General features: G+C 41.8%; 1 protein-coding gene across 5 annotated transcripts in view; it reads left to right on the top strand.

Moving 5' to 3' along the window:
* Window positions 1-26,999, top strand: part of MYO9A (myosin IXA) — a 160,882-nt gene that overhangs the window by 17,858 nt on the left and 116,025 nt on the right. For all 5 annotated transcript variants that reach the window (XM_071813726.1, XM_071813725.1, XM_071813727.1 and 2 more), the window contains exon 2: window positions 14,209-15,129. In XM_071813726.1, the coding sequence (XP_071669827.1) occupies window positions 14,287-15,129 (843 nt within the window). In that variant the 5' untranslated portion in view covers window positions 14,209-14,286. The remainder of the gene's footprint in view (window positions 1-14,208; window positions 15,130-26,999) is intronic.

Below are 26,999 nucleotides of genomic sequence, written 5' to 3'. Positions count from 1 at the left end.
AGAATGCGGCATATTTTCTAGGTGATGATGTGCTTGTGGAAACTCGTTTAGATCTGGATATTGCAGAGTGCCAGCAGTTCCCATCTCAGTTGTCCTTCATGTAAATAAAAGGTAGAAATGAAACCAGCTGTGTTATCTGAGCCTGTTCCACTACAATCAGCATCACATTTCAGTTCCTTTCCTGACCTTGGCTGTGTCCTGTCCCCTTTCAAGGACAGGGACGCCAGGTTAGTGGTGTTTTTTATCTTAAATACAGGTCCTGCTCTGTGTCCACTCTTGTCTGTGAGGAAATACGCTTTGATGGAGAGCTGCACAGCGATCCTTGCTTGGTTTCGGGTGGACTTATGGTCTTAGTAAAACCAACCATGTATTCATGTTTCTCATTGCTCTACACTGATGTTCAGTATACCTGATAGAACAGTAAGAGTTGGGGCAATATTTTTGGAAACTGTGGTCTGCTTGTGGAAATAATTTGTCTATAGGGCTTGAATCAAATGGAGAGTCCCCTACGGAAACAGGTGAAGGTTACAACGGCCTTGCTTGCTGTAACGAGCCCTTCTCCTGGGACATTTGGAGATAGAAAACAAGGTCTAGAAGTCATTTCAAACTTATGGAAGCTATTTGGTTGCTCTCTAATTTAAAAGTTGTAATAATAATAATAATAAAAAAAAGCTTCTAGAAGCTTAAGGATCATGCTTATAATCAATCTTTCAATGCGGATTTGTTAAATGGAGAATTGTCTTTTTCTGTTACTGATGCCATCTTTATACCAGCGAAGGAAGTATCTAAAATATGCTGCAAATATTCTTTTTGAAGGAAGAGGCTTAAAACCCACGCGTATGGCAGCTATTGTGGGGAAGTCTGTATTTCATCTCCTGTGTCAAGTGGAATTGATGGTTTTCTGTACCGAGACATGGAGATTGCCTTAGGTTTTGTGGGGAAGAGGTACCTTGGCTTCCCCTCGAGTGTGGAAAAGGAAAATTGAGAGAGACAGGTTGACACGTGGTGGAAAGTAAAAGGTGAGAGGGCCTGATGACTTTCTCTGGGAATAACCCTGCAACGGAAGCTAATAGCCCTTGAACAATTAGAAGAATCACCTTAGGAATGTTCAACCCCAAAATATCCTAGGGGAGGCTTTAGATTTATGGCGGATTTCAAAGAAAATGAATATACGAGGCGGAAGATTTTTCTCATATTGCATTTGGCATCCCATTTCAGGATAAGCACGATTATCCGCTGCTTGCAATTAGGGCAAATGCTTTATGAGCTGCCCGGCAGTAAATGCATGAACAGATGTCGAAGAAGCAGTTTTGCAGACCCGGCTTGAAAGAGCTTCTCTTTCTCTCCATGATCTTTCTTCTCAGGATGTGGAATTATCTTTGAGATGTTTAATACTCTTCTGCTGCAATCTCTGTCATCTAATTGCTTAAACCATCTGAGGATGCTTGACCTGTAATGGTGCAGACGGCCTGAGCTGTGTGCTCAAGCCCCGTTTGTTTTAATCTTTCCTTTTTGAGGATGGACCAGAATTTCTTTTTCTTAGCGGTGCTCTATCCTAATGAAAAATCATGCCTGCCAGTGGAAAGAAGGGGGAATCTCACCCCTCACCTCTTATTCTGGGTGGAAAAATAGACCTTCTAAAGCCAAAGGAGGATGCGTGGAAGTACAAGTTGTGCTGAACAGAAAAGGAAAAGCAAACACCTTGTGCTAGTCTGAATTGAATATGCTTAGTTTTAATTTGTGCCCGCTGAAGCACTGAAATCATTTAACTGCCAGTCTTGTGAATATTTCTATTTTTGCTACTTGATCTCCAAAGAAACCAGAGCTGCAACCTCCAGATGAGATTTTCTTTCAGAGAATATAATGAGATTCAGGCTGTTACCTTTAGTGACTTAATTCTTACCTTATTGGACTAATATAGCGATTTAAAAAAAATATGCAGAATGCTTCTGGATTTTATTTCCTCAAGAGCTACACTCCTCTGCTACCCTGTTTTGTGTGGAGCTCTGGTGTGGCTGGTTAAGGTGGAAGCTGTGACCCAAGTGCGAGGATGAGATTGTGATCTGAGCTGCTATGTTTTTATACCTTTTGCCCAAAGCTGAGAAGATTCCAATGAAATGCAAAGTCCATGAGTGTCTTTGTCCCCCAGTGTCATTTTAATCCTCGTCTGCAGGTGCTGCTTGTTCTGCCTCGTGTGGGGTGGTCGCACGGAGTGACCTCCTTGGAAGTCAGGATGCTTTCTTCCTAACGTTTATCAGTGATGAACCTTCATAAACCAGCTCTGAATAACCCAGAGGATATCAGAGGCACCTTAAAACACGTTTATTACGGGGGTGTGTTTTGTCACAGCCTCTGCCATACACTTGATCATTCACTTCTTGCTTCATTTTAAAGAGATGAATTATGGCATCCCTGATGAATGCATCGATTCCCTGGTACTGGTCACCAAACATCGCTGAATTTCTGCAGACTTTGGTCGGCATATCTGCTCCAGCAAGAAAAGCAATAACTTGATGACGTTAAGGAGAAACTTGATTTATTTTGAACCAGGGCTTGTCATTCCCATAGACCCACTAAGAGCTCTAGTGCTTGCTTGGTCATCTTCTATACATGTGTTTGGGTGCCAGCACCCATCTCTCACAGGCCATCCGTAGCTCTTTGTCTGTGAAAACACACCATGCACATGCAAGAATTTTTTCCTTTTGCTGGTAATTTTTGTTTAAATAGTGGTTTTCTGTGATATTCTGATGCTTCAGTTTTAACTGAGCAAATCAAAAGTGGGTCTCGGTAACAGTACCTCCCATCTTACAGAGGGTAGCAACCTAGTTAGTTAATTAATTAGTGTCTTGCATCCATTTTTCAAAATGCAGCTTGAATTCCTCTGGTATTTTTGCTCCTAGACAAGCAGCTGAGGTGCTCCATGTTGCAATACTACACTTCTGTTTATTAAAAATATCCCAAATTCTTCAAATTAACCCTGTCTCCATGGTCCATCCAGCTCTTGCCTTCCCTGTTCAAAATGTTGAGTGATGCCATTTAGTTTTCTTAGTCCCTCACATGAAATCCACAGTTATTTCAGGTAAATTGCAATCAATTAAAGCAGTGTTGATTGCAGCCCTGCATCCTCGTGAGAGCTGCAGGTATAGAATTCAGAAACAAGCGAAGAATTTATTAAAAATAAGACTTACATAGGAAGCTTTGTCCCTAAGTGAACAAAAAGATTAGCTGAAGTGCAGAGATTCCTGCTAAAAGCACTAACTGCTAATGGTTGTAGTATATATAACACATATATATATCATATATATATTACTGGTGGTATTTCAAACATGCTGTGCTTTCAGTTTTAGAATATCAATATTACTTAGTGCAATATCAGCCTTGAGCTACTTTGATGATATGCATTATTAAATACTTGGTTAGCTCGCCCCTCTTATTTTTTCCCTTCTCTTTTCAATATGAATGTTTTCAAAGATCTACAGAGCTTGTGTTTTCACGGAGCTGACAATAACTATTTTTAGTGAAGCTGTCATCTATAATTCAAGGGATTTTTCAGTGCTTGGATTGTGAGAAGGCTTTTGTTTTTAGGTTAATTTCCAGATGCATTCAAAACACTCTTCTGTGAGTTTAAAAGCCACTCTCGTGTTGTGGCACTTACCTGACAGCTTGATTTTGAGATTCAATATGTTGTTCTATGGTTAGTTTAAGTGTAACATCCTATTTGTGCCCTTGCTTGTGAATTATCATGATCTGTGGGATGAATGTTTTTGATAAATATGGCCTTTAGAAGAAGAAGACTTCTTTTTTCCATAAACTAGTTGCTGGAAGTCTAGTTTCAAATATGACTCATTCTGTTTGATTCTTTTTTAATTATTATTATTTGTAGGGTAACTAAGCAGATGTGGCAGCACAGCTTTAATATTCTTTGATGCTTTCAGGTCAGCACTACAAGCTTTTGCGTAATTCTGCGCTGAGACGAAACACGAATTTTGTAGGATCTCTAAGGGCTCCGTTTAAAGGAGTGGAAGCTACCTGCACAGATCCAATTCCTGAAATATATAGGTTAAGTGACGCACTAAACTGTTTCAGATGCTGAACTCCAGGAGGAAATGGATAACGCGTGGCATCATCTCTTACTGAATACGAACCTCAGTCTAGTCCTGAGCAGCCGCTTTACGTATTTATTTTATCTTTTCTGCAGTTCTTGCTGCCGAGGGCTGACTTTCATTTATTGCAAAAAAGATGATCCTCTTTGGGGAAATGATTTCATCCGCAGCTGGAAAGTGGGAAGGAGCTGCAAGCAGAAGTGGCGAAGCGGAGGACAGAGCTCGCACGCCTTTTGCAGTTAACCGAGGGTTGCCTGCATTTAAAGAGGAATTTAAAAGAACAAGGATGACCTTGTGTGGAAGCTTTGGCCATTTGTGTTTTGGAAATAAGAGTCAGAGCAGGAGAAGGCACGGCTGGCAGATGCCAGCGGCTGCAGGGGTAGGTGAACGTGAGACTGGAAGAATATGGACTTGCCAAAATAACTTTATCCTATTCAGATGCTTGAGAAACCTGGAGTGTAGTGTTGCTTAAAGAATACGAGACAAACAGAGCAGGAAAACTGAAGAATCAGCTATTTAAACACAGGTTAATTAGAAGGTGTGCTTTACCTAAAATGTTAAAGTGGCATTTGGCTTCTGACCAGCCGGAGTTGCTTTTTATTGTTCATTTGAACCTTGAGAAGTATGTATTCTATCGGTAGAAAAGCTCAAGTATTTGTGTTGATGGGTTACCGGGGGTGGGCAGGTAATAATTTTACTGAAATGTCATAAAACTGCATTTGGAACACTGGAAAGTTATATTTGAAGGGGTTTATTTGCCAAAAAGTGTTCTGTGAGAAGGCTTTGAAATCATCCTTTTCTTACAGTCAGTTGCCATCCATAATCCTTCGTAAAATGAGGAAAGAGAAAACATCAGTAACAACATTATTATATCTTCTCCTATCGCTATCGCACTTCAATTTGACTCTGTGCCTCAGCTGTATTAACTTCTTCCAGGTAACTTCAAAGCTCTTAAGATTATAGGAAAAACTGAAATTATCCGTGACATTGACATAGGTAAATTGTCTCTAATTTCTTTTTTAAAGGGAATTCTGCTACATGTATTGTAATAATCTTGATATATATCAGTATACTGATCCTTTTGACAGGATATATCAATATATATCGATATATCAACAGTAAAAATCCTTTTGATGAAATTGCAATATGATAAATTATTTATTGATGATAGCATCTAAAAAAAATATATATATTTTTAATAAGCTGCCCTTTATTTCCCTTCTCTCTGGCAATTTTCTAATGCAGCAACACGGTGGCATTTAGACGCTGGTGCGACGTATTTGTGTGATACTCATTGCTTTTGGGGAGCCCTGTATCTTTTGCTCGGTTCTTTTTTCAGGTGCGGTGCTTGTTGAAGCTGTGAGTGGTGCTGGGTGAGCCGCCGGGGCTGGATTAGATGCCTTCGTTTCCCAGGTTTTGTTCTTTGAAGGTCTTGAGCTCTTCTAGGATCGAAGCTTCTTGTCCTTAACACTGGTGTAATTCCCGCATTCTCAAAAAGGTATTTTCTGCATCTGTTTTTGGGCTGGCGAGTTGCTCCTCACTGTGAACTCCTGCAGCCCTTGGCTGCGTCTCTCTGCTCTAACACTTTGGATCGTTCATTTTTAACTGGTTCAAAAAGATCTTTATTGTTAACAATGTTGTGTTTTTTTTCAGGCTCTATATGTGGAATTTTGGGCTGTAAAGAAAAATACAAATAACTAGGCATGAGCTTTGTGGGGTAATAGGAAAATATTGTGTCCATTTACGGTTTATCCAGCCCTTTCCTTGCTCTTCTCTGTGCTGGTATTAGTGTGGTATTTGATGGTGATCTGTGCTTTCGGGATATCAACTCCAGTTAGATTTTCAGAGGCTGAACCACTCTATGTACACCTGTAAAGAACAAATCCAACTAGCAAAGCTGGCAAATCGGATATTTTGGCTGTTCACTTGAACAGAATTGCTGTGCTGGTGGGGGATGCTCTGTCAGACGATGCTCAAGTCTGGAGTTAATCTGGTAAAACTCGATGGTGCTGTAAATGGAATTTCACCCCTTCTAAAAATGACAAATTGATCTGGGTGTTTGGAACAGGGTTGTCATGCCTCTGGCCAGTGACTAATTAATTAGTCATCAGAATACAGAAACCAACCTCCTGAAAGTCTCCAAACACTCGGGATACACAAAGCATTTCCTTAGTTTCCAGTCTTGGCTGTTCAGTTTGCACTTCCCATCGCTCACAGAAGGAATATGAGAACAGCAAGCTGAAGTTAAACGTGTGCTGCCTTTGCAGCCTGAGAGAAGATTCAGCACTTTCCTTTTATTATTATTTTTTATTTTTTTGGTTTCTGACCAAAAAAGCTAAGGGAGCAGCTGGAGGGCACAATGGGCTTTCTTACCGGTCTTCATTTGTCAGAGCAAAGCTTTTAAAATGTTGTATTTTTGCTAAGTACCCAGCATTTCTTGCATCCTCGCTCAAACACTGTTTTATCAGTGGAGCACATGGACACAGAGAATCAGCTTCCAAGCACTGACTGTTCAGTGAGTGCCATAAAAAAAGCTGATTATTTTAATACCTTAACACCGCTGCTGCTCATTATGTGTAGGGTACGTGTTTCGGGAGAACAGTAGCGCATCCACAAATCAAGATGCAACGACTCAAGTTACGAACGGAAGAAAGAAGAAAGGTCGGGGGCAAGATTTGGTCTCCCAGCATCACGCGGAAAGGCTGTGACGGAAATGAAGATGGAAATCACTTCTCTCATTCGGTTGCCTCAGTCACAAGACCTCACCAAGCTTTCCTCTAGTACCTTTTTTATTTTATTTTATTTTTCCCCTCATCTATGCCAAGGGCAGCATCTCGGCAGGAATCCTGCAGACAAGAGCTTCCTTTGCTTTGTAGCCCTGATTGATTCCTCGAACGCTGATACATCCCCTGCACAGAAAGTGCTGTGACCTTTAGAGGAAGAGTATGTGATCGTGTTATTATTCACGTCCTCATTCAGTTCCTTGTTCATCAGAACGGTTTGCAACGACTTCTAGGAATAACTCATTTTGCAACAGTTCTTCCCGTTATTTTTTAATATTTATTTTTTTTCTTCCCATTCTCATTTTGTCTCAGCCAAAAGACCTGGTAGAAGCTGACAGGTTTCCACATGAGATGTGGAAACATCTCAAGACTGTGATAAACAGGTAACAGCATCTTCCAGCTGCTAGAGGGAGAGGAACAGTTGAGTGGTTGTTGGACCCTATGGAAATATCAAAATCTCAAGACACGGGGTCATTCCAGGCTCTGGGAAGGAGTTCTCATCTGCCGAGGTGCTTTGTGTACCCATGGGCTTTTTCAACAGCAAGAAATGTCAGATTCGAGTGTGGGTAAACTCTGAAAGAGAAGAAAGACCCCCAGTGCACAGCAAGAAGCTTCCAGGTGACAAGCAGAAACACAAATCCCATCCTCTAGCATAGAAGTGAATAGACAAGAAGCTGATTGAGTTGCTTAAAGTGCTGAATAAAAATAAAAAACACAGGGAAAATGATATTTTTCTCAATTTTTCAAGCCACGGGAGAAGCCGGTGAGCTTAGGAACAACTTAGAACCTGTTTTCAGTTACGCTTAGTAACTGAAATATACATCTTTGGGAATGATTTACGGAAGTTTGGGTTGCATATTCACAACTTCTTCTTTTATATTCTGGGAACCCTCCTCGGAGGCTGAGCAGACATCTCTGACCATACAGGCGTGACAGTGTGGGATCAGCCCTGCTTGCAGAAAGATTTCCCCTAAGGAGAAGCGTGGTGGTTAATGCTGACCAAGCATGATTTCTCCTTTTGTTACAACTCTTGGCAATAACAGCCAAAAATTAGTTTATGAATCCACCTTGGACTGGGGGTATCAAGAGGGTTTATCTACAAAATCAGATTTTTAGGTTAATCTGTGTTGGTTGTGAACTCCTGGGCAAGATGAAATAAATTTACTGAGGGAGAAGAATTCTTGAGTGCAGAATTGGCACCGAACAGAAAATTTTAAGGGGAAAGAACCCACCAAAACACTGAAAGTTATAGTTGGGATCTCCTGCCATTGCATGTGTGTCCTCACAGTCCCAGGGGCTGTGTTTTGGTTGAGAATCAATGTTGTGCTGGGTCCAGCAGCGACTTCTGCTGCTGCCGAGCATCTGCAAGTGTGTCTGTGCGCCTGCTTTCATTTTCTCTTCTAATTTAGGTCATCTCAGTGCATTGGCATCCTGCTTAGGTGCTTCAGTCCAAATAAAGCACTTTGAAATGTATCCAAAAGACCTTTCTTCTGTATATGGACAACCTTGGAGTGCTGATTTTTTCTTCCCCCCTCACCATCCACGCTTATCATTCCTTTTGAAGAAGTAAATTCAAATTGCGATTACAAATGTAATTGAAGAATGTCCTTGCTCGTTGCAGAAGAGCCGGACTAGGTGACCTTTAAAGGTCCGTTCTAAACCGAAACGTTCTATGATCACCATAACGCTTACAGATCTCACTTTTTGTGTATTAGATGTGTCATTCTTTTGAGTGAAACTCATTTTATAGAGATTTTTGTGTGCGATTTCACTGCAAAGCAGTCCCCTTTGCACCTCCTGCCTGACTCCATAAATCTTCATTTTAAGCAGCACCAACTCATGCAGTCACACATGAGGATCTTTGAGACAGATCAACATAGATGATTGAGCGACAATAATGTTTCTCTCCCAGGGAAAAAGTGATAAAAAGGAGTGGGTTAATCATTATATAGATCATCAAACCCCAGGTTCCAGTGTAAGTTGGGGAATGACCTATTAGAGAGCAGTGTAGGGGAAAGGGACCTGGGGGTCCTGGGGACAGCAGGGTGACCATGAGCCAGCACTGGGCCCTTGTGGCCAGGAAGCCAATGGTACCTGGGGTGGGTTAGAAGGGGGTGGTCAGTAGGTCAGAGAGGTTCTCCTGCCCCTCTGCTCTGCCCTGGGGAGACCACACCTGGAATATTGTGTCCAGTTGTGGCCCCTCAGCTCCAGAAGGACAGGGAACTGCTGGAGAGAGTCCAGCGCAGCCACCAAGATGCTGAAGGGAGTGGAGCATCTCCCGTGTGAGGAAAGGCTGAGGGAGCTGGGGCTCTGGAGCTGGAGAAGAGGAGACTGAGGGGGGACTCATTCCTGGGGATCAATATGGAAAGGGGCAGTGTCAGGAGGATGGAGCCAGGCTCTTCTGGGTGGCAACCAATGACAGGACAAGGGGCAATGGGTGCAAACTGGAACACAGGAGGTTCCACTGAAAGAGGAGAAGAAACTTGTTGGGGGTGAGGGTGTCAGAGCCTGGCCCAGGCTGCCCAGGGAGGTTGTGGAGTCTCCTTCTGTGCAGACATTCAAACCCGCCTGGACACCTTCCTGTGGAACCTCAGCTGGGTGTTCCTGCTCCATGGGGGGATTGCACTGGATGAGCTTTCCAGGTCCCTTCCAACCCCTCACATTCTGGGATTCTGTGATGTGTAAAACTGTGCAATAATCCAGATGCTGAGCATCTCCATGGGCTTTTCTGCCCGTCTAGGCTGTGGCAGTTTGTGCAGTATCAGCTGTCCCAGCTGCGTCAGTCTGGCATCGCTTTGGGTGGCGTGGGCTTGTTATTTTGGGTACCCGCAGCACGAGGCTATTTGCTGCTGCAGAAGAGAAATTCCAAGAGCTCTCGTGCCGATATGTTCAGATTAAGCAGTGAAGTGTGTTTAAATTGGCCATTTCTTTATCAATTTCTGCCCCACATGGTATGCATTTGACCTACCGGTGGGTGGATAAATCCAGCAACACAACTTGTTAAAATTATCTGAGGATCAGGAACGAGGAGAAATTGTCACTATTTTTGTAGTCCCTTGTCTGGTTATGGGATGTTATATTAAAACGGAGTGAACTTTGCTTCCAGAATTGCCCCTTTAGCAGCCCCAGCACTGACACTACTCTGTTTTTTTTCCAAATCATTCAATATTTGGCAAACTCTGTCCCTGCATCAGGCTTAAACTGTCACAGATTATTTATAATGCTTCCAGCAGGCGGTTTATTTTGGATTTTTGCCGTGTGTTGCTTACACCGTCCCTGAAAATGAAAATACTGAGATGGGTTTTTCTGAATGGAAAACCAAGAAACAGCACGGCTGAAGGTCTCAGTTTTAATTACCTTTCTGCCCATAATTGGGGCATCCTCATTTATTTGATATCCCTTACAGAATAACACTTGCCAAAAAATGCAGCCACCAGTACAAGAATGCTCACTATATGTGCTCATATATATGTTTAATTAGAGAAAACGCATTTACTACCAGTGTTTGTGTATATTAAGCCATGGTCAAATAGTAAAAGCTTGCACATAATGGAAAGTAAATTGCTATTTACAATTTAGTTGTATACACAAAGCCTACTGTGCTTTTTTTTGTGCTTTGAACACAAGCCCTGTGCGGAGAGGCTGAGGGAGCTGGGCTTGTTCAGTCTGGAGCAGAGGAGGCTTAGAGGTGAGCTCAGCACTCTCTAGAACGACCTGAAGGGCAGTTCTAGCCAGGGGGGATTGGGCTCTTCTCCCAGGCAGTCAGCAATAGGACAAGGGGGCAGGGGCTTCCGCTCTGCCAGGGGAAATTGAGGCTGGAGATGAGAAAGCAACTCTGTGCAGAGAGAGTGGTCAGCATTGGAATGGCTGCCCAGGGAGGTGCTGGACTCACCGGCCCTGGAGGTTTGTAAACTGAGATTGGCCATGGCACTTAGTGCCGTGATCTGGTCAATGGACTGGAGTTGGACCAAGGGTTGGACTGGATGATCTCTGAGGGCTTTTCCAACCCAGTCCATTCTGTGATTTTGTCAATCTGTTGGTAATCAGATTGCTATTGTGATTTTTATAAGGGCCTCTGAGATTCTAGGAAATATGAATCTATTTTTTATGTAGGAGCACACAGGGCTTAATTTTTAACCTCAAGTTTGTTTGGAGATCGTGCTTTTTACATTGCATTATATTAGGATAGTAAAACCGAGCAAAATCAGTGTGCAGGGTCAATTTGAGTAAGAATCTTCATTCAAATGTAGCAGATGGAAAGGAAAATATTAGACTGAAAGTATATTGGCTTAAGATGTCATAAATTCTCAACCCCTTCCTTTCACAGGCATGCAGAATACATACATTTTGGCCAGAGTGTTCACGGGAGCTTTTATTTTCTTATATAAATGACCTGTCTGCTTAGATGTAGCATAATTTTTATACACTCTCATTTAAATGTAAGCACAGAGCACTGTAAAGTGTCTTTAATTAAAATAGCGCATTTGCAGGTTGCAAAATATTTATTCTATTTTGTTCTTTCCCCCTTCCAATTTAATTTTTTGCATCCAAACACCAAAATATTGTTAATTGAAAAAGGAATATAAAAGCTAATATGACAGCCTGGTCGAAGAGCTGTCATTAAGAGACGTATGCTAATTACCTAATTACACGTATTTCATTGCAATATTTTCTCCAAAACACTTTGAAAAGCCTCTGTCCGCAAGAGGCGCGTGTGACGCTGAGCAGAGCCGGGCTCATGTGCATCAGCGCTTAGGAGACCACAAGCAATTATCTTCATTAACGTTTCTTGGACTCGACACAATACCGTGGTTAGCGTTAGTAAAAGTCAATCCTGTGGCACGCCTGCTGTGATTTATAAGGCTCAAATTAACACTTCTTTGCTTTCTGACCTCGCTAAATTTCTCAGTCATTAGTGGAAGCTTGTGGTGGTTGGGTGGTTTTGGGGAGGACTTGGCTCTTCTGCCTTCCTGGAGTTTCTGGGGCTTTTGGCGTGTCCATGGGGTTCCCGCTTGGCTCATGGTTCTGCTGGATTCAAGTTGGTTGGATGCAGAAGACACAGATGTTCGTTCTACTGAGTCCCTGCAGAATTGGCATCTCTAGACAAGCGAGCAAAGCTTTTGGGTAGGTGGGGCAGAGTGACCTGGTGTTTTATAGAGAATTTATTGAGCTTGCAAGTATTTTACGCGAAGGAGGAGGTAGAGGGGAAGGTGTTTGGCTCGTGGGAAAAAACTTCAAGTCCCGTTTGCACTTCTTGCATGGGTCAGCGGCCTTTGAAATGCTCTGATAACCTGAATAAAAATAACCACCTCTCTTATCGTGGAATCAGAAAATTATTGGGGTTGGAAGGGACCTTAAAGATCATCTAGTCCCACCCCTCTGCCATGGACAGGGATACCACCGCTTTGAAAGGATACATACACTTTGAAGTGAAGTCTTGGTGAGGAATTATCTAGCTTAAGTGCTGCTTTTCTGTTTCTTTTTTTCTTCTTTCCTTCTTGAAGAAAAGCTGATGCCAGATTCGCAGAGCCAGACAAAGCAAGCCCAGCCCAGCACTTAACTGACATAATCCCTGTTGCATCTGTGCCTAAACTAAACCTAGAGGAAAGCAGCTGGAGCACTTCCCGGTATATAACATATATCCTGCTACCAAGCAATGCGTCGTGAATCCCTGCCAGATGTATTTCACTGTGACATATTAATTTATTTGCTTCCACCAGTGCATGGCTGGGGATAATATACTTAATGAAATACTGGAGCGAGAAACAATTCAGCATACAGTGATGCATTTAAGAACCTCAGAAATGCTTGTAGTAAATTAAACAAATCTGCAAATCCCCGCCTTGCATGGATGTTAATGGTGGGGTGGCTATGGGCTTGGATCCGGATACTCGGGGAGGAGTGACCATGTGCAATGTGTCCTCTGAATACTCTTCTCAACACTGAATAGCTCAGGAGCTCCCTAAACCTGCCATGGGTTTTGACCTTGTGTTTTTTGAAGGTTCTTGAGCGTTTTGTTGGTGCTGTCAGGGAACTGCTATGGTCGTGGGGTCTTGCTTCTGTGGGGGAAGCTCCATGTTATAGGTACCTTTAGGATGTGCATCACATAAACTTTTATCTATATTAAATATCACCTGCCACTTTAGTGCCCAGATCCTGGCTCTGAGGGGCCTCTGCATTTCTTACTACTTGTCTTTTGTCTTTATATTGCAATAGCTCTTAACATTTTCAAGGGGGTGGAGAACTGAGGACCACAGACCCTGGAATCACTTTCATTTGAGGCCGGTGGCGGGACGTCTTCTCCTTGTGGTGATTCAATTTGAGAAATTATCTGTGCAGCTGATATTTCAACACCAGAAATCCGCCTTCTATGCTTTCTAAGCAGCATGACAAATAAAAAGCGCGATGGTGTGAGTTGGCTGTAATACTTCATGTCTGATGTCAGGTGTGGATACCTTTGGAAAAGGTTGATGTGGTGGGTGGAAAAGTGCTACTGATTGCATCTTGATGAGCTGCGAATCTCCCGTGGACAGGAAGAGAAAGGAGCTTATCTACCATTCCCTGGCATAGAACCATGGGATTGTGTATGTAGGGCAAAGACCAGCTCCAAAGAGGAAGGTGATAGTTTTTTATCCTTTATTTATTTTTTTTTTAAGTTAACATTTTATGCAACTGTTCAAAATCTCAAAAGGTTTAGCTCTCTATCAACATCTAGAAAATATGTAATTTATGTGTATGGATAAGTCAGCGTTGGGAAAGTCAAGGGTTTTTTCCAAAGTCACAGTTAACTGAATGGTGCTTTTCCTCAGTTGGTGTGAAGTATGCAAATGTGGAAACAGAGGCGCTGACTCTTCAATGACTTATTTGGTAATAAAAAGTGAGAAGGCTGTAGTAACTTTTGAGATGAGGAGAATGCCACTATTGATTCAGCATGCTGAATATCCCATATGTTTCTTAAAAAAAATCAGTTTTATTCTCTGTAAAATAAACTGAAAATCAGAGGGTCTATTTGAATCCTCGATGCCTCAAAGTCAGGCAAAAATTAGCAAAAGCTTGATGTGTTGTGGATCATTGTGTCGCGCAGAAGGGAGCCCAAGGTGGCTGGTGTTTGTGTGTTAAATACCTTCGTGTATTACAGCTTTGGTGCATTAAAACCCTGCACTCTTTTCCGATGTTGGCTGGGAATCCTCATTTACCTTCTTGAGGTGATTGGTGCCGTCGCTTGAATTGCTCCACTGCATCTCATGGTGCACGTCAACAGTTTTTCAAGGATCCTTCCAAAGTAAACAACCTAACCTATTTTTGTTTTCCTTTTCTTTTAGCGTTGCTAACATGATGACCTGACACCAACAGGACGGTCCTAACTATGCAGCGCAGGTACTGATGGGAAAGGATCCAATATGAGTGTAAATGATGTTGGAGGAAGACGACGCTTTGAGGATAGCGAGTACACGTTGCACATATACCCCGGAAGCATCGCCGAAGGGACTATCTACTGCCCCATCACCGCCAGGAAAACGTCCACCGCCGCCGAGGTGATCGATTCGCTCATTAATAAACTTCAGCTCGAGAAAACAAAATGCTACGTCCTCGCCGAAGTGAAGGAGTTTGGTGGGGAGGAATGGATCCTCAACCCTACGGACTGCCCGGTCCAGCGCATGATGCTGTGGCCTCGCATGGCCCTGGAGAACCGCATCAGCGGCGAGGATTATCGCTTCCTCCTGCGGGAGAAGAACCTGGACGGCTCCATTCACTACGGGAGCCTCCAGTCCTGGCTGCGGGTGACGGAGGAACGTCGCAGGATGGTGGAGCGGGGCTTCCTTCCCCAGCCCCAGCAGAAGGACTACGATGACCTGTGCAGCCTCCCGGACTTGAACGAGAAAACGCTTCTGGAAAACCTCAGAAACCGCTTCAAGCAAGAAAAAATCTACACCTACGTAGGCAGCATCCTCATCGTTATTAATCCCTTCAAATTTCTACCTATTTATAACCCAAAGTATGTCAAGATGTACGATAACCATCAGCTGGGAAAACTGGAGCCCCATATTTACGCGGTGGCAGACGTGGCTTACCACGCCATGCTCCAGCGGAGGAAGAACCAGTGCATCGTGATTTCGGGAGAGAGCGGATCGGGAAAAACGCAGAGCACCAACTTTCTGATTCATCACCTCACCGCCCTCAGCCAGAAGGGATTTGCCAGTGGAGTAGAACAGATTATTCTTGGAGCTGGACCAGTGCTTGAGGTAAGATGAAAACGATAGGAGCGTGGAAACTTTTTAACGGTGAAAAAAAAAGAAAGCACCGAAGTAGTTGGGGCTTTATTATGACACTAGTCTGGGGTTATCTGGTAAATGCTGATAATAATAGATTTGAAACTGTATTAACAATAAGAGAAGGTGGTTTTGCCTGTGGAATACTACCTGCTTCAAAAACCAAACCGGAAAAACAGAAGTAAAACAAATGACATGCTGACAAAACTATCGATGCTTTGTTTTCACTCAAGTGCGTCTTAACCCTGGTATATCTCAGTGATTTTTCAGTTTGAAAATGGAGATGGAAAAGCTTTTTCTGGAATTAACAGTAGCCTTTATAGTGCATCACAAAGAGAATTGATTGTGCGTAGTTTGTCGGTGTTGTGTTAGGAACTTTCTGCACACTCAGCTTCGTTGAGCTTGGGGAACTGATCAAAGGAAACTTCCGTGGTCAAAATTTTATTTTCTAGTCAGGAGTACTTAGTTCGATTGGTGTGATTAGTGACTTTATGAGGATTAACTTCAGAGATATGAATCTCTAAAGAGGGATACAAACATTCATTCATTAATTTACCTCGAGTCTACGCCGTTACTCTTTGAAATGGTTTTCCTTGGGCCTGTCACTTTTGCTTGTCCAAAGAGCTTTTTATTTGTTAAAGCCCATCTGCACGTGGGTGATGTGAGCAACACCTTCAGCTGCGCCGTCGTTCTTCGAACCGCGATACAGAGAGCTTGCGTTTTCTTCTCTCAAAATAAAAAGTGGGTTCGACTGCGTTTTCTGAAGACAGTAAAACTCATGGATTTTAGCTGGTTTGCTTTCTATTGAGAAACTTTTTTTAGCAGTTGTGGACAAAGATCTGAACTCTCCTTGTCTATACCCTGTTAATAAGTCTGAGGACTTGGGTCAGCTTCAGCGTTGGGAATGCGAGGAAGGACTAGTGCTGGGGGATGTCTTGGCTCAGGGTGAGCGAACAGCTTCATTTTGCAAAGCCATCAGGTAGGGTGGACTGAGCTAATTTAATCTGGAGTTAGCGAATGATTAAAGCCATTCGGGATGGTCTTTGCCCTGAAAAGCAGCAAAGCTGAATAACAAACTGAAGATAAAGAAATCTAAAAGCCTTTTTTTTTTTTTCACCCCAGTCTTTATGAAACTGTCATTTAATTCTTTTAAAGCACAAAGGCAAGTGAACTCCCAATTCTTGCACTCGCCAATGTTTCTCCTGTTGCTGTGAAAATACCAACCTAGGCTCCAGTAGTCTGCAGTTAATAGCTCTAACTACAGTGACCCAATTAAGTCGCCACATTAATTAAAGCAAGCAAGGATGAAAACTATTGCATTCTGCCTCCAATCCTGTTATTTATTTGAAACATTTGCACGCCTGTTTGATTTTTAGTCTTGCTTTTTATTTATTGTACCTCGTTGGGCCAAGGTTCCCTTTAGAGTTGTCTTAAGTTGTCTTGGACAGAGAAGTCTCAGTCTAGCTTTGGTTCCCAGAGGTGGAGGACAGATATCTCCATGAAAGAGGAGGTAAAAGGAAGTTTGGGGAATTTCTTTTATTTAGATTATTCTATTTTTTTTTTCAGGAATAGGTAAAATAGTCCAGTTGCAAACCTACCTGAACATCACAGACTGAAATTCATGGGTGCAGTCCCTTCATAAATGAACAACTGTTCTGACTGCTTGAGAGATACATTTTTTCCCCCCAAATACAGACTTGTAGTTGAACAAACTTGTGTCTGGCAGCAAGAATTAGAGGATGCCCATGTGCTGCACGTTTCTTTGCTTTTCTTTTTCTCCTTGCTATTATTTTATGCCATCAAGCAGGGAGAACAGGGTGCGAGCAATTTCAGGCTGGTGCAATACGAAGATCCCTGATTTCCAGGGTCCCCATTGTTACTCCTGTGTTTCAAAAGCTGAATTTTAAGTTGACTCCCCTGGAGTAAATCAGGGAAATCCAGAACCGCTTCTGCTCTAGCACCAGTCCCAAAGAGTCACAAATACAAGACATCTGTACTTTGGTTTTCCTGAAATTGCCTAGAAAAGGGATATTCCAAGTAGATCAGTTGTCGAGGGTTGTGTTACCTTGCCACCCGTTTGCAGATTTGACCTCTTGACTCGTTGCATTTGTAGTTGAAATACACTTTCCACTTCTGTGAAAGCTTAGATGCCAAACCTATGTATTTTTTCCCCCCTCCTTTTCTTCATTTTTCTACCCTCTTCCAGACACCTCCTCGAATCCTCTCGTTTTCCCTCTGCATATTTAAGTTTAATTACGGTCAGCTCAGGCTTGTCTTTTAGGAGACAGCAACCTTCCTCTTCATGCTGCCACTTCTGCTTCAGGGAACGCAGCGCAGCCAAGAGGAGTTTACTCGGACCTGTTAATCTCTTTTTCTTCCCCTGATTGCAAAACATTTCTGGTGCACAAGCGTTTGCACCAAACCACCCGTTCCTGGGAACGTCTTTGCCGCCGCGCTCACACAGCAGGAGCGGAAGCAGAGCGAAATCAAGATTTGATTTTCTGCAGGTTCGCTGTTTTCCTAATTTACCTTTTTTGAATAGCCTCAGGCTATTGTTTGGCAGTTATTTTCTTGCACGAGGTTCCTGTGAGCCTTGTCCAAATTGCACTTTTGGGGACGGCTGTTACCGCCATCCGAACGCCGCGGTGTCATCCAGTGATTGTGTGCAGCAGCGACTGCCGTCAGAGGCATGAACGGCCAACAAATGTGTCCTTTGAAAGTGTATTTGACAGAAATCCTATGGAATTTTTCCTCTTCTTCTTTTATTTTTTAATAGGGAAGCTTGTTTTGTAACGATGCTCCTTGGAGTCATTGCAACATGCATTTTTTAGTTGTTTTGTGCTGTTATATTATAAAATATTTACATATTTCTCTATTATTTGTGATAAATGATGCCACTTAAATACCTTACTTATTTTTCTAACGAAAAGGTTCCAATTGGTTTAAAAAGGTGATTTTATTTTTTTCCTGTATTTTTCCTGTATTTTTCCCCATTGTCTTATATAGCGCATTTTTTCATCTAGAAAACTGTTCTTCAGCAGGGTATCCTTAGAGCTGAGCTTCCCAAAATTTTGCGCTCTGGCTATTTAGTTTCAAGCCTGAGCTTCTCAAATTCCATTATTTCAGGTAGTGACCAGGGGAAGAGTTGTATGTGCTACTCCAACAATTGTACTATTATTTTGTTTTTTGGATAGTGGAATAAGAAGAGCTTTCTATAGGTGATTTATGCAGACCAAGAGGTGTTTCTACTACAGATCTCATTCCAAAAGCCACAATTAAAGGTTTGCTCTAAAACCCCCAAAATGTCATTATTGCAGGACTTCCAATTAAGGGTGTTGAGACACCAGAAGAGATTTCCCAGCGATGTTGTGGATGCCCCATCTCTGGAAGTGTCCAAGGTCAGGTTAGACAGCCTGAACACCCTTATCTAATAGATGTCCCTGCCCATGGTGAGATGGTTGGACTAGGTGGTCTTTGAAGGTCCCTTCAACCCAGACCATCCTGGGATTCAGTTACTGGTCTAACTGGCAAACTCTGGTTTAGTCACTCATTACCCCATAAGTAACTAACTTGTTCATCCCAACTTAGGTCAGTGTTTTAAGACCCTCTTTAATTAGGTCATCTAGAAAGACCCAGATGAACTTTCTATTTGGAAGCCCAACTTGTTTTCATAGACTTAAACCTTTGGAGGTGGATGCGCTGATCATCGCCCTGCACCGGTGGGTGATGCAGCACGGGAGCATCCTCCTCCATTGGGTGCAGAGCGAGACATCAACCATGCTTCAGCGTGGCTGGAAAGGTTTGAATGCACATTGATTTATTAGATCATGTCACGTTATTTTTGTTAATTATCAGCAGAAATGCAAAATGGGCGAATTTCTCCCTGTTCCCATGCGCCTAGAGGCCCCCAGGCAGGTATCAGATGAACCGATCTGCACCACATCCCTTTATCATCTGGGGCTTTCTCAGCATTTTGCCTGTCATACCGAGTTCTGCCACAGCAACTACAACCACCAAACATGTTTTCTAAGCAGCTGTTTACATGCATCTTCAAACAGCCCAGTGGGGATTTCTCAATTGCTTCTTACAAAAAAAAAAGGCAAAAAGAAGTGTTTGTGTGACAGGCGCAGGGTGGCTGTTGCTGTCCTTCACAGCTGACGTGCATCTGCAGCATCTCTGCCGGGGGGCGAAGAAAGGAGTTGATTGCTCGAACTGCTTTTGAAAAAATTGCAGCCAGCCTTTTGGAGTGGCGGCAACGCTGTTTGCATTCCCAATAGGTAGTGGTTTGCGCAGAAACCTCACCAACAGCAACTGGAATTGATTTTTAATTTCTGTGTGTGTTGCTTGCATGGGGAAGTTACAGCTTCAATCTTAAAACCTGGTATTTTTTTATTATTTTTTTTAATCCTACTTGTTGAATTGTTAGAGGAATCACAGAATCCCAGAATGTGAGGGGTTGAAGGGCCCTGGAAAGTTCATCCAGTGCAATCCCCCCATGGAGCAGGAACACCCAGCTGAGGTTCCACAGGAAGGTGTCCAGGCGGGTTTGAATGTCTGCACAGAAGGAGACTCCACAACCTCCCTGGGCAGCCTGGGCCAGGCTCTGACACCCTCACCCCCAACAAGTTTCTTCTCACATTTCAGTGGAACCTCCTGTGTTCCAGTTTGCACCCATTGCCCCTTGTCCTGTCACTGGTTGTCACCCAGAAGAGCCTGGCTCCATCCTCCTGACACTCCCCCTTAATATATCTGTAAACATTAATGAGGAAAATGTAAGCAGCAGCTAAAAGGTATTGAATTTTAGTTTATAGCGGTTTGCTGGGGTCATATCCAGCCGCTTTCCCTCCTTTTGCCAAGCAGGATGAAGCTTTTGCAGCAGCAGCTGAAGAGCTGACCGCTGGTAGGTGCGAGTGAAAAGGATTCCACGCTGCCAACATTGCACTAGATGCTGCTGAACGTTTCCAGAGCTAAACAAAGAGCTATTGAGCAGAATTGAAAAAAAAAAATCAATTAACTAGAAGAATCCAGCATATCCTGGCCTTCCAGATTGAGCGGCATCAGACAGCGTGGAGGTGCTATAGAATTTTTCTGGATGTGCATAAGGCCGTTAATATAATAATCCCAGGTAGGACCCAGCTCTGCCAGCAGATCCCACTCTGTTAACTCCTCCAGTGCATAACCAGGAGAAGGTAATGCTGATTTTGTACACCAAATTACGATGCAGTTATTTCCCTGCTAGAAAGGCATTATCAAATCCAACGTATTTTTACTTGGAACAGTATTAACGGGAGATAAACTTTGAGTATATTCCTTTTTTCCCCCCCCTGCTTCTACCTGGAACAATATTAAAGGGAGTTAAATTTGACTATATTCACTCTTTTTTTCCCTACTTGGAATAGTAGTAATAGGAGGTAACCAAATTTCATTAAAACAGACTTTTAAAAAGAATAGATGATCTAATTTAGCATTCAGTTTCCAATACACTGATTTTGAAGTCATTTAGTTGTGTCATGCGGCTCTGGAGGTTTTACATCCACAGAATGAATTGATAGGAAGGAATGAAAAGCCTCGTTATTCTGCTCGTTCCTCACTTTAGATCGTTTTGAACCTATAACACATGCAATTCTCATCGATCCCCCGTGTGCTCTGAGCTTGGGGTAGGTGTTTAATGCAGCAGCCGGGGTTTTTTTCCTCGCATTCTTCCCTCCCCGGCGCACAGAGATTATCCAGATGATGCCTAATGTGGGAAGAATTTGTGCAGCCTCCGCCGGCAGCAGCCACACAAAGGGCTCATACAGCAAAGCTCATGCACCAAATGCTTTTCACCAGCGCTTTCCAAATGCTGTTATTCTTTAGCTGGGCAGATTTTACTGTTTCGAGCTCTGGATCAAATAGTGGCTTGTTCATCTGTTTCTCTGATGCTGAATTATTCAATATTTTCACTTTAGGGGCTTCCTGAAATATCCAGATTGGCTGTATTGGTGGCTGAGTTTAATGTTATAATTTTATCTTTTTTTCATTATTTGCAAACATTTTGCTATCACCAAATCCCGTTTATTATGCTTAAATGATAGAAATTGTTATTTCTGACCTGAGATGACTGCAGGAAAGTGAATTAGTTATTAGAGCAGGTTTATGAGAAGCTGCCTTTTTCTCCACCCTTAAGAATTAGCAGCCAGTTTGTTTCCAGGAGGGCAATGCTAAATCAAATTCTGCCTTTGCTGGGTGGAGTGATTACCTTACAGGGAGCATATTATTGAACCTGCATGTCCAAGCATCTCACCTTTCCTCTCCCCACTCTGGTCCTTACCCCTCACCACCTCGTTTTGGGGGAGTTTGTTTTCCAGTTGTTCTCATTCAGACCCTTCCATTTTGATCCTTTTCTTTAGTTTTCTTTCCCGGATCTTTTAGGGTTTCACTTTTCCCTCTATTGATCTCTATCTAGATATCTCGAGTTGATAGCTACCTAGATATTTTTTATCTAGATATCTAGATTTTATAGATATTAATCTCTATCATTAGCTGTATATTTATCCAATATAATCCCAAATCTGACCAGAGCAGGGCCCCTGTATTCATGCAACCACAGCAAATTTAGATGATGCTCAGCATTATACAATATTAAAGAACAACCGACCTTCTTATTAATATAATTTTTTCCCATCTACTGACGTATTGCACTGATATATATCTGTTATTTGGTTTTATATGAAGCCTTTTTTTAACCCAAAGATGAAGCTGCACATTTTATGAAGCGTGAAGGAAGGACCTATTTTCTGAAACCTTTTAGTTTCATTTTTTCACTAGATGTATTTGTCAAATAGTATAATGATAATTTACCATTCTGATAAATATTTTCCATCTAAGATCACGCTGCTGCTGCCCAGTGAGGCTTCCGCGAGGACTAATTATTGATAACCAAGGCACAGACTCATTATCCCTAATGAGCGCAGTCAGTGCGGCACTGGAAAAAGCTGTATTTTTCTAGTCATGGCATGAGAAATTAATGCTCTAGTAGGGTATTTTGTTTCTTTCCCCTCCCTTCTCCCAGCCAAAAAACAGGATTTTTTGGTTTTAGGACCATTTACTGAGACCCTTTTGAATTTTCTCCTGGCAGGGGAACCTGTGTTGGATTTTTGGGTGCTGGGTGGGTTCTGTGCTGCAGCTCGGTCGCCCTTGGGGGGAACAGAAGAGCTTGAGATTGAGGGTTTGATAAATTTAAGGGTTTTAATGGTTTCTGCTGTCCCCACGGCTTTTCCAGGCACAACACATGAGCGCTCTCTGTGAAACGTCTCTGAGTGCGTTTTGTTCTGCTACCCGAGGAGCAGTGACAAGGTGACGAGGTCTTTGCCAGCTCCGGGAATTCAAACAAATTGTTTCCCGAGGTAGCAAATACAATTTTCTGAATTCATCCTCAGTGTCTTCAGATGTGAGAGGCATTCCCTTGCTATTTGTAGCACATAAATTGTTATTGTCACTTGGTTTGTACAGTGGAGAGACAGAGAAAATGCAATTTAAAAACATATATATATATATTTTTCTCTTAATGTCTCAGTGACTGATGTGTACAAACCTAAAGGAAGAGGGTTTATTCTAGAGCCGCTGGATCTTGCTCCTGTCTTTTCTTTCTTTGAGCCTGGACAGGTCTGCAGGCATCGTATTTGCAAAGGGACTGAAGAACCTGCCTGTCCTAGGGGGGAACTAAAGATACGTATCCATTATACATCTGCATATATACCATAGGTAAACATTACAGTGATTCAGCGCAGCAGGGAAGCAGCCGGTGCTGAGCTCGCGTCTGCACCTCCGGGCTCTCCCTGCTCCTCCAGCAGTTGACCTCAGTTGCCTACAAACTGGTTTTGGTTTGAATCGTGGCCGTTTTGGAGCAAAGAAACTGAAGTGGATTTAGTAGGGGAGGTCGAGGGGTTCACTGAAACCTCCCAAGCCAAGTACAGCACTGTGGCAATGCAATGTATGTGTGTTGCTTCCTATAGGAAGAGGAGTCAATGCGTTCAGCAATGACCATGAGTAGAGCACGAGCATCGGTGTGAACACTGATGATCGTTTAGGGCTGTGTCAAACAAAACCAAGAATCGTTGGGATGAGCAGTGTTGACCACCTCTTCTATAGCCTGGAGAAAGTCACTTTTTTCTCCTGGTCTCAACTTTCACCAGATATAACTTAACCAAGTGCCTTCTGCAATTTATTCAGCCTCAGGTTAAATATTATTTAACCTTTTTGAACGCTGAAGTTAGTGGAGTATGTGGCAGATGACGATGGAGCAATCTTCCCCCAAACCCGTGTTGCACAAGTCTCGCCGAAGCTCACGGCAGCAATTTGGGGTAGGTAAATAAACTCATTGTTCCCGTGTTTGCGGAAAGGATCCGCTTCAGCCGCGGCGGCCCAGCGCAGCTCGCTTTTCTTCACTTCAGTAAGATGGGTGAGGCTTAAACGTCGTGCCAGACGGTTGAGCCTTTGGCTTTGTCACGCTGATTGGGGATTTGGATTTTTATGGGCAAAGGCTGAGATAGAGAAGGTGAAAGGACAAGCTGAATTTTAGGACCGACTTATTTCCATTGAGTTTAAAACAGCACAGCCATCGTGCAGATCATTTATTTTAGCACATACAAAGCTCAGGGGTCTCCTAAATTGGTGGGGAATCTGATTAGTATTATATAATTATAGGTTTATAATACTATATATTATTTTATTCTATTAATGTAATAATCTGGGTGGATTTTTTTGGGGATCAGCTTGTCATAACTATCATAAAATGTATTTATTCCAGCCAGCACCATAGGAAAAGTAACACACCGCTCGCTTTTAACCTCCACGTGGTTGACTCTACCCAGTGCTGCCAACCCAGTGAGGATTTTCATTCAAACGCATCTTATGGCTACACAAAACCTAAATTTTTTAATTTTCTTAACGACACAATTAATAAAATGATCCGTGGCTACATTCTATATTTACCATGCTATGCTGGTGCTTATCAGCCGTGGCAAAGCCATCTGGATGCAAAATGAATGATTTAATTTTCCTTGTTGTAAAAGCAAAGCTTTTTAAAAATGATATATTTCCATATTCAAGAGTCCTAGCCCTACCAACACTTGTAAGCAAAGCCAAAATAGAGGAAAAGCTGGTACAACATTATTTAAGAATCGACGTAATTCAAAATTTAGCACAGCACAAGCCAGATTGAGATGGTCGGCAGTTACAGAAAACCATCATTTATAGACATGGAAGCAAATTGCCTCAGTTATTTCCATTCTAAAATGTGCCAGGAAACCCTTTAATCCACTATAGGAGAAGTAGAGATCAGAGTAATCATCGTTATTTCTGATTTTAAGCATTACTGGATATACTTAATACTTTTGTATTTACCAAGATGGTTAATTTGACGTGGACCAGCCCATGATGTTCTGGCCAGACTGGTAGCAGGGTATAATGCAGCAGTTCCCAGGCAGTTCCTATGAAGATACCTCATGAGATGCTAATGCCATGCACTAAGAAAATTTAAATTTCAAGGGAGAAAAAGAATCCAAGATTCACTGATCGTCCCAAACCAGACAGATTTACTTCTGGTTTTTAATCAGAACAAAAATCTGGGACATGAAGCCGTGTGAGAGACGCCAAAGCAGAGTGAAAGCATGTGGATAAAGACGCTCACGTCCAAGATAAGGCCAAAATGTTTAATTGGCTTTATCATGGAGGAAATGAGAAAATTTGTGATGAAATGGGAGGTTTGGGGAGCAAAGGTTTGGCGTGGAGGGTTGGGGTGGGAGCTCTGTCCCAAATATACAATGGTATATTCAGAATATTTTATACACAGGCTGGTAGGTGTAAGGGATAGCACTGAGTCTCATTTGTGAGAAAGCGTGGGGTTTCTTGAGGTTTTTCTTCTTATCTTCCAAATACCACTGTGAAATTGAATTATCCTTTAATTAAGGAGATCCAGCAGAAAATTCCCTATTTTTATGGGTTTGTTTTCAAAATCTAGGCGGAGTGGGATTGCGTCTGATAGACGCATCTCTACAATCCTCATATCCACTTGTACATTGAAAATAAACTTGGCCAGCCTAGAAATACATTTCTCTGGTTGAATTTCAGGCTCTGAAAAACGCAAAGTTTATTGCTTTATGCGAGCAGCAACACATTGGAATTCTCCGGCATTTCTGGACCCAAGTTTTCTGAGTATTTGGAGTTGCTCTTTTTTGGTTTAAGCGTTCATGTTTCAGGTGGCTCAATTCCTTCCCCATCCCATTTCTTTCCTGGAACTGTTAATGAGAAGCGGATGAACGGCCGCAATCAGCCTGCAAAATGCTGCTCTGCTCATTTGCAAGTATTGGGAGTTTATGTGAGTGCATATACACACAAGAACACACAGATCTGCATTGCAGGTGGCATATAGAAGTGCAAAATAATATATATATATGGGATAATAATTTATACTGTAATAGTATATGTAATATAATATTAATATGATAATAGATATACACAGAAATCTGCATTGCAGCTGTCATCTAGAAGTGCAAAATAATATATATATAAAATAATAATTTCTACTTGAATAGTTTATGCAATATAATACATACATATTTATATATGTGTGTATATATATAAAATATATACACATACAAAAATATGCACTGTAGGTGTCATTTTAAAGTCTTCAATAATAGATAATATATGTTCTTCAATAGTATATTTAGAATATATAGAATATAATAGAATATTTAGAATAATTTATACTATAGTGATGTATGGATTATAATATTAATATAATAACATATACACATATAAAAATCTCCATTTCAGCTGTCATATGAAAGTCCACAAGAATATATATATATATAATAATAATTTCTACTATAATGGCATATGGAATAGAATATTAATGTAATAAGATATATATACACACACAAGTCTGTATTGCAGGTGTCATTTTAAAGTCCAGAATAATACATATTTTAAAATATCTTTAATAATATGTACAACATAATAATAATATAATAATAAATACACACACAAATATGCATTGCAGCTGTCATATGAAAGTCCAGAATAATATATATTCTAATAATAGCTATTGTAATACTATATGTAATTTAATAATAATGCAATAACATATGCACAAAAAAATCTGTATCACAGGTGTCGTATAGAAGCCCAAACTAATGAATCAGGTAAACCCTGCTTAGTTTTCTGGGTGTGAAATTTGGCATCCTCCTGTAGGAAGCATTATTTTAACTGCCTTCTCAGGCTTTGGAAGAATGCGTGTGATGATAAGAGTAAACCCTCGAAATGCACATCCACCATGGATGCTTCAAATGTTTTGGAGACTAATTAGCAGTGGAAGTTTGTTCTCTATGTTAATTAGTGCACTGTTAATGAAAAGGCAAAAATTCCATATTGCTGCTTCCGTACAAGTGACCCCGCTGAATAACTGGGGGTGCTACTCCAGTATGTAAATGTGTAATTGGGAGTGTAGAGGATGTAAAATCTCATTTATCATTTGAAGTATTAAGTCAGTTTTAAAGGAATTTAAGTGAATCCCCCAAAATCTCAGAACAGTGCGGTTGCTGTCTAGGCTGCCCATGTACAAACCTCCAAATACAGCACAACAAAGCTCATTTTTGCTCATTAAAGCAAAGAATAACCTGCTCCTGCGCCCTCTCTTAATTGCCACTGCATGTTTGCTTTAAATCAGAATACTCTATTGCTAGAAGTTTCAGTTTAGCTTTAAATGAGGAAGAAAGAATAATATCGTGGAGAGAATAAAGACCTCCAAAGACCTTTCCTTGCATGTGAAGCGTGCCTAAAAATTCAACAAGGTGGGTTAT

This window comes from Patagioenas fasciata, chromosome 12 (genome assembly GCF_037038585.1).
Source record: "Patagioenas fasciata isolate bPatFas1 chromosome 12, bPatFas1.hap1, whole genome shotgun sequence".
In the NCBI taxonomy this organism is placed as follows: Eukaryota; Metazoa; Chordata; class Aves; order Columbiformes; family Columbidae; genus Patagioenas; species Patagioenas fasciata.
This window is presented reverse-complemented; position numbering and strand designations above follow the sequence as displayed.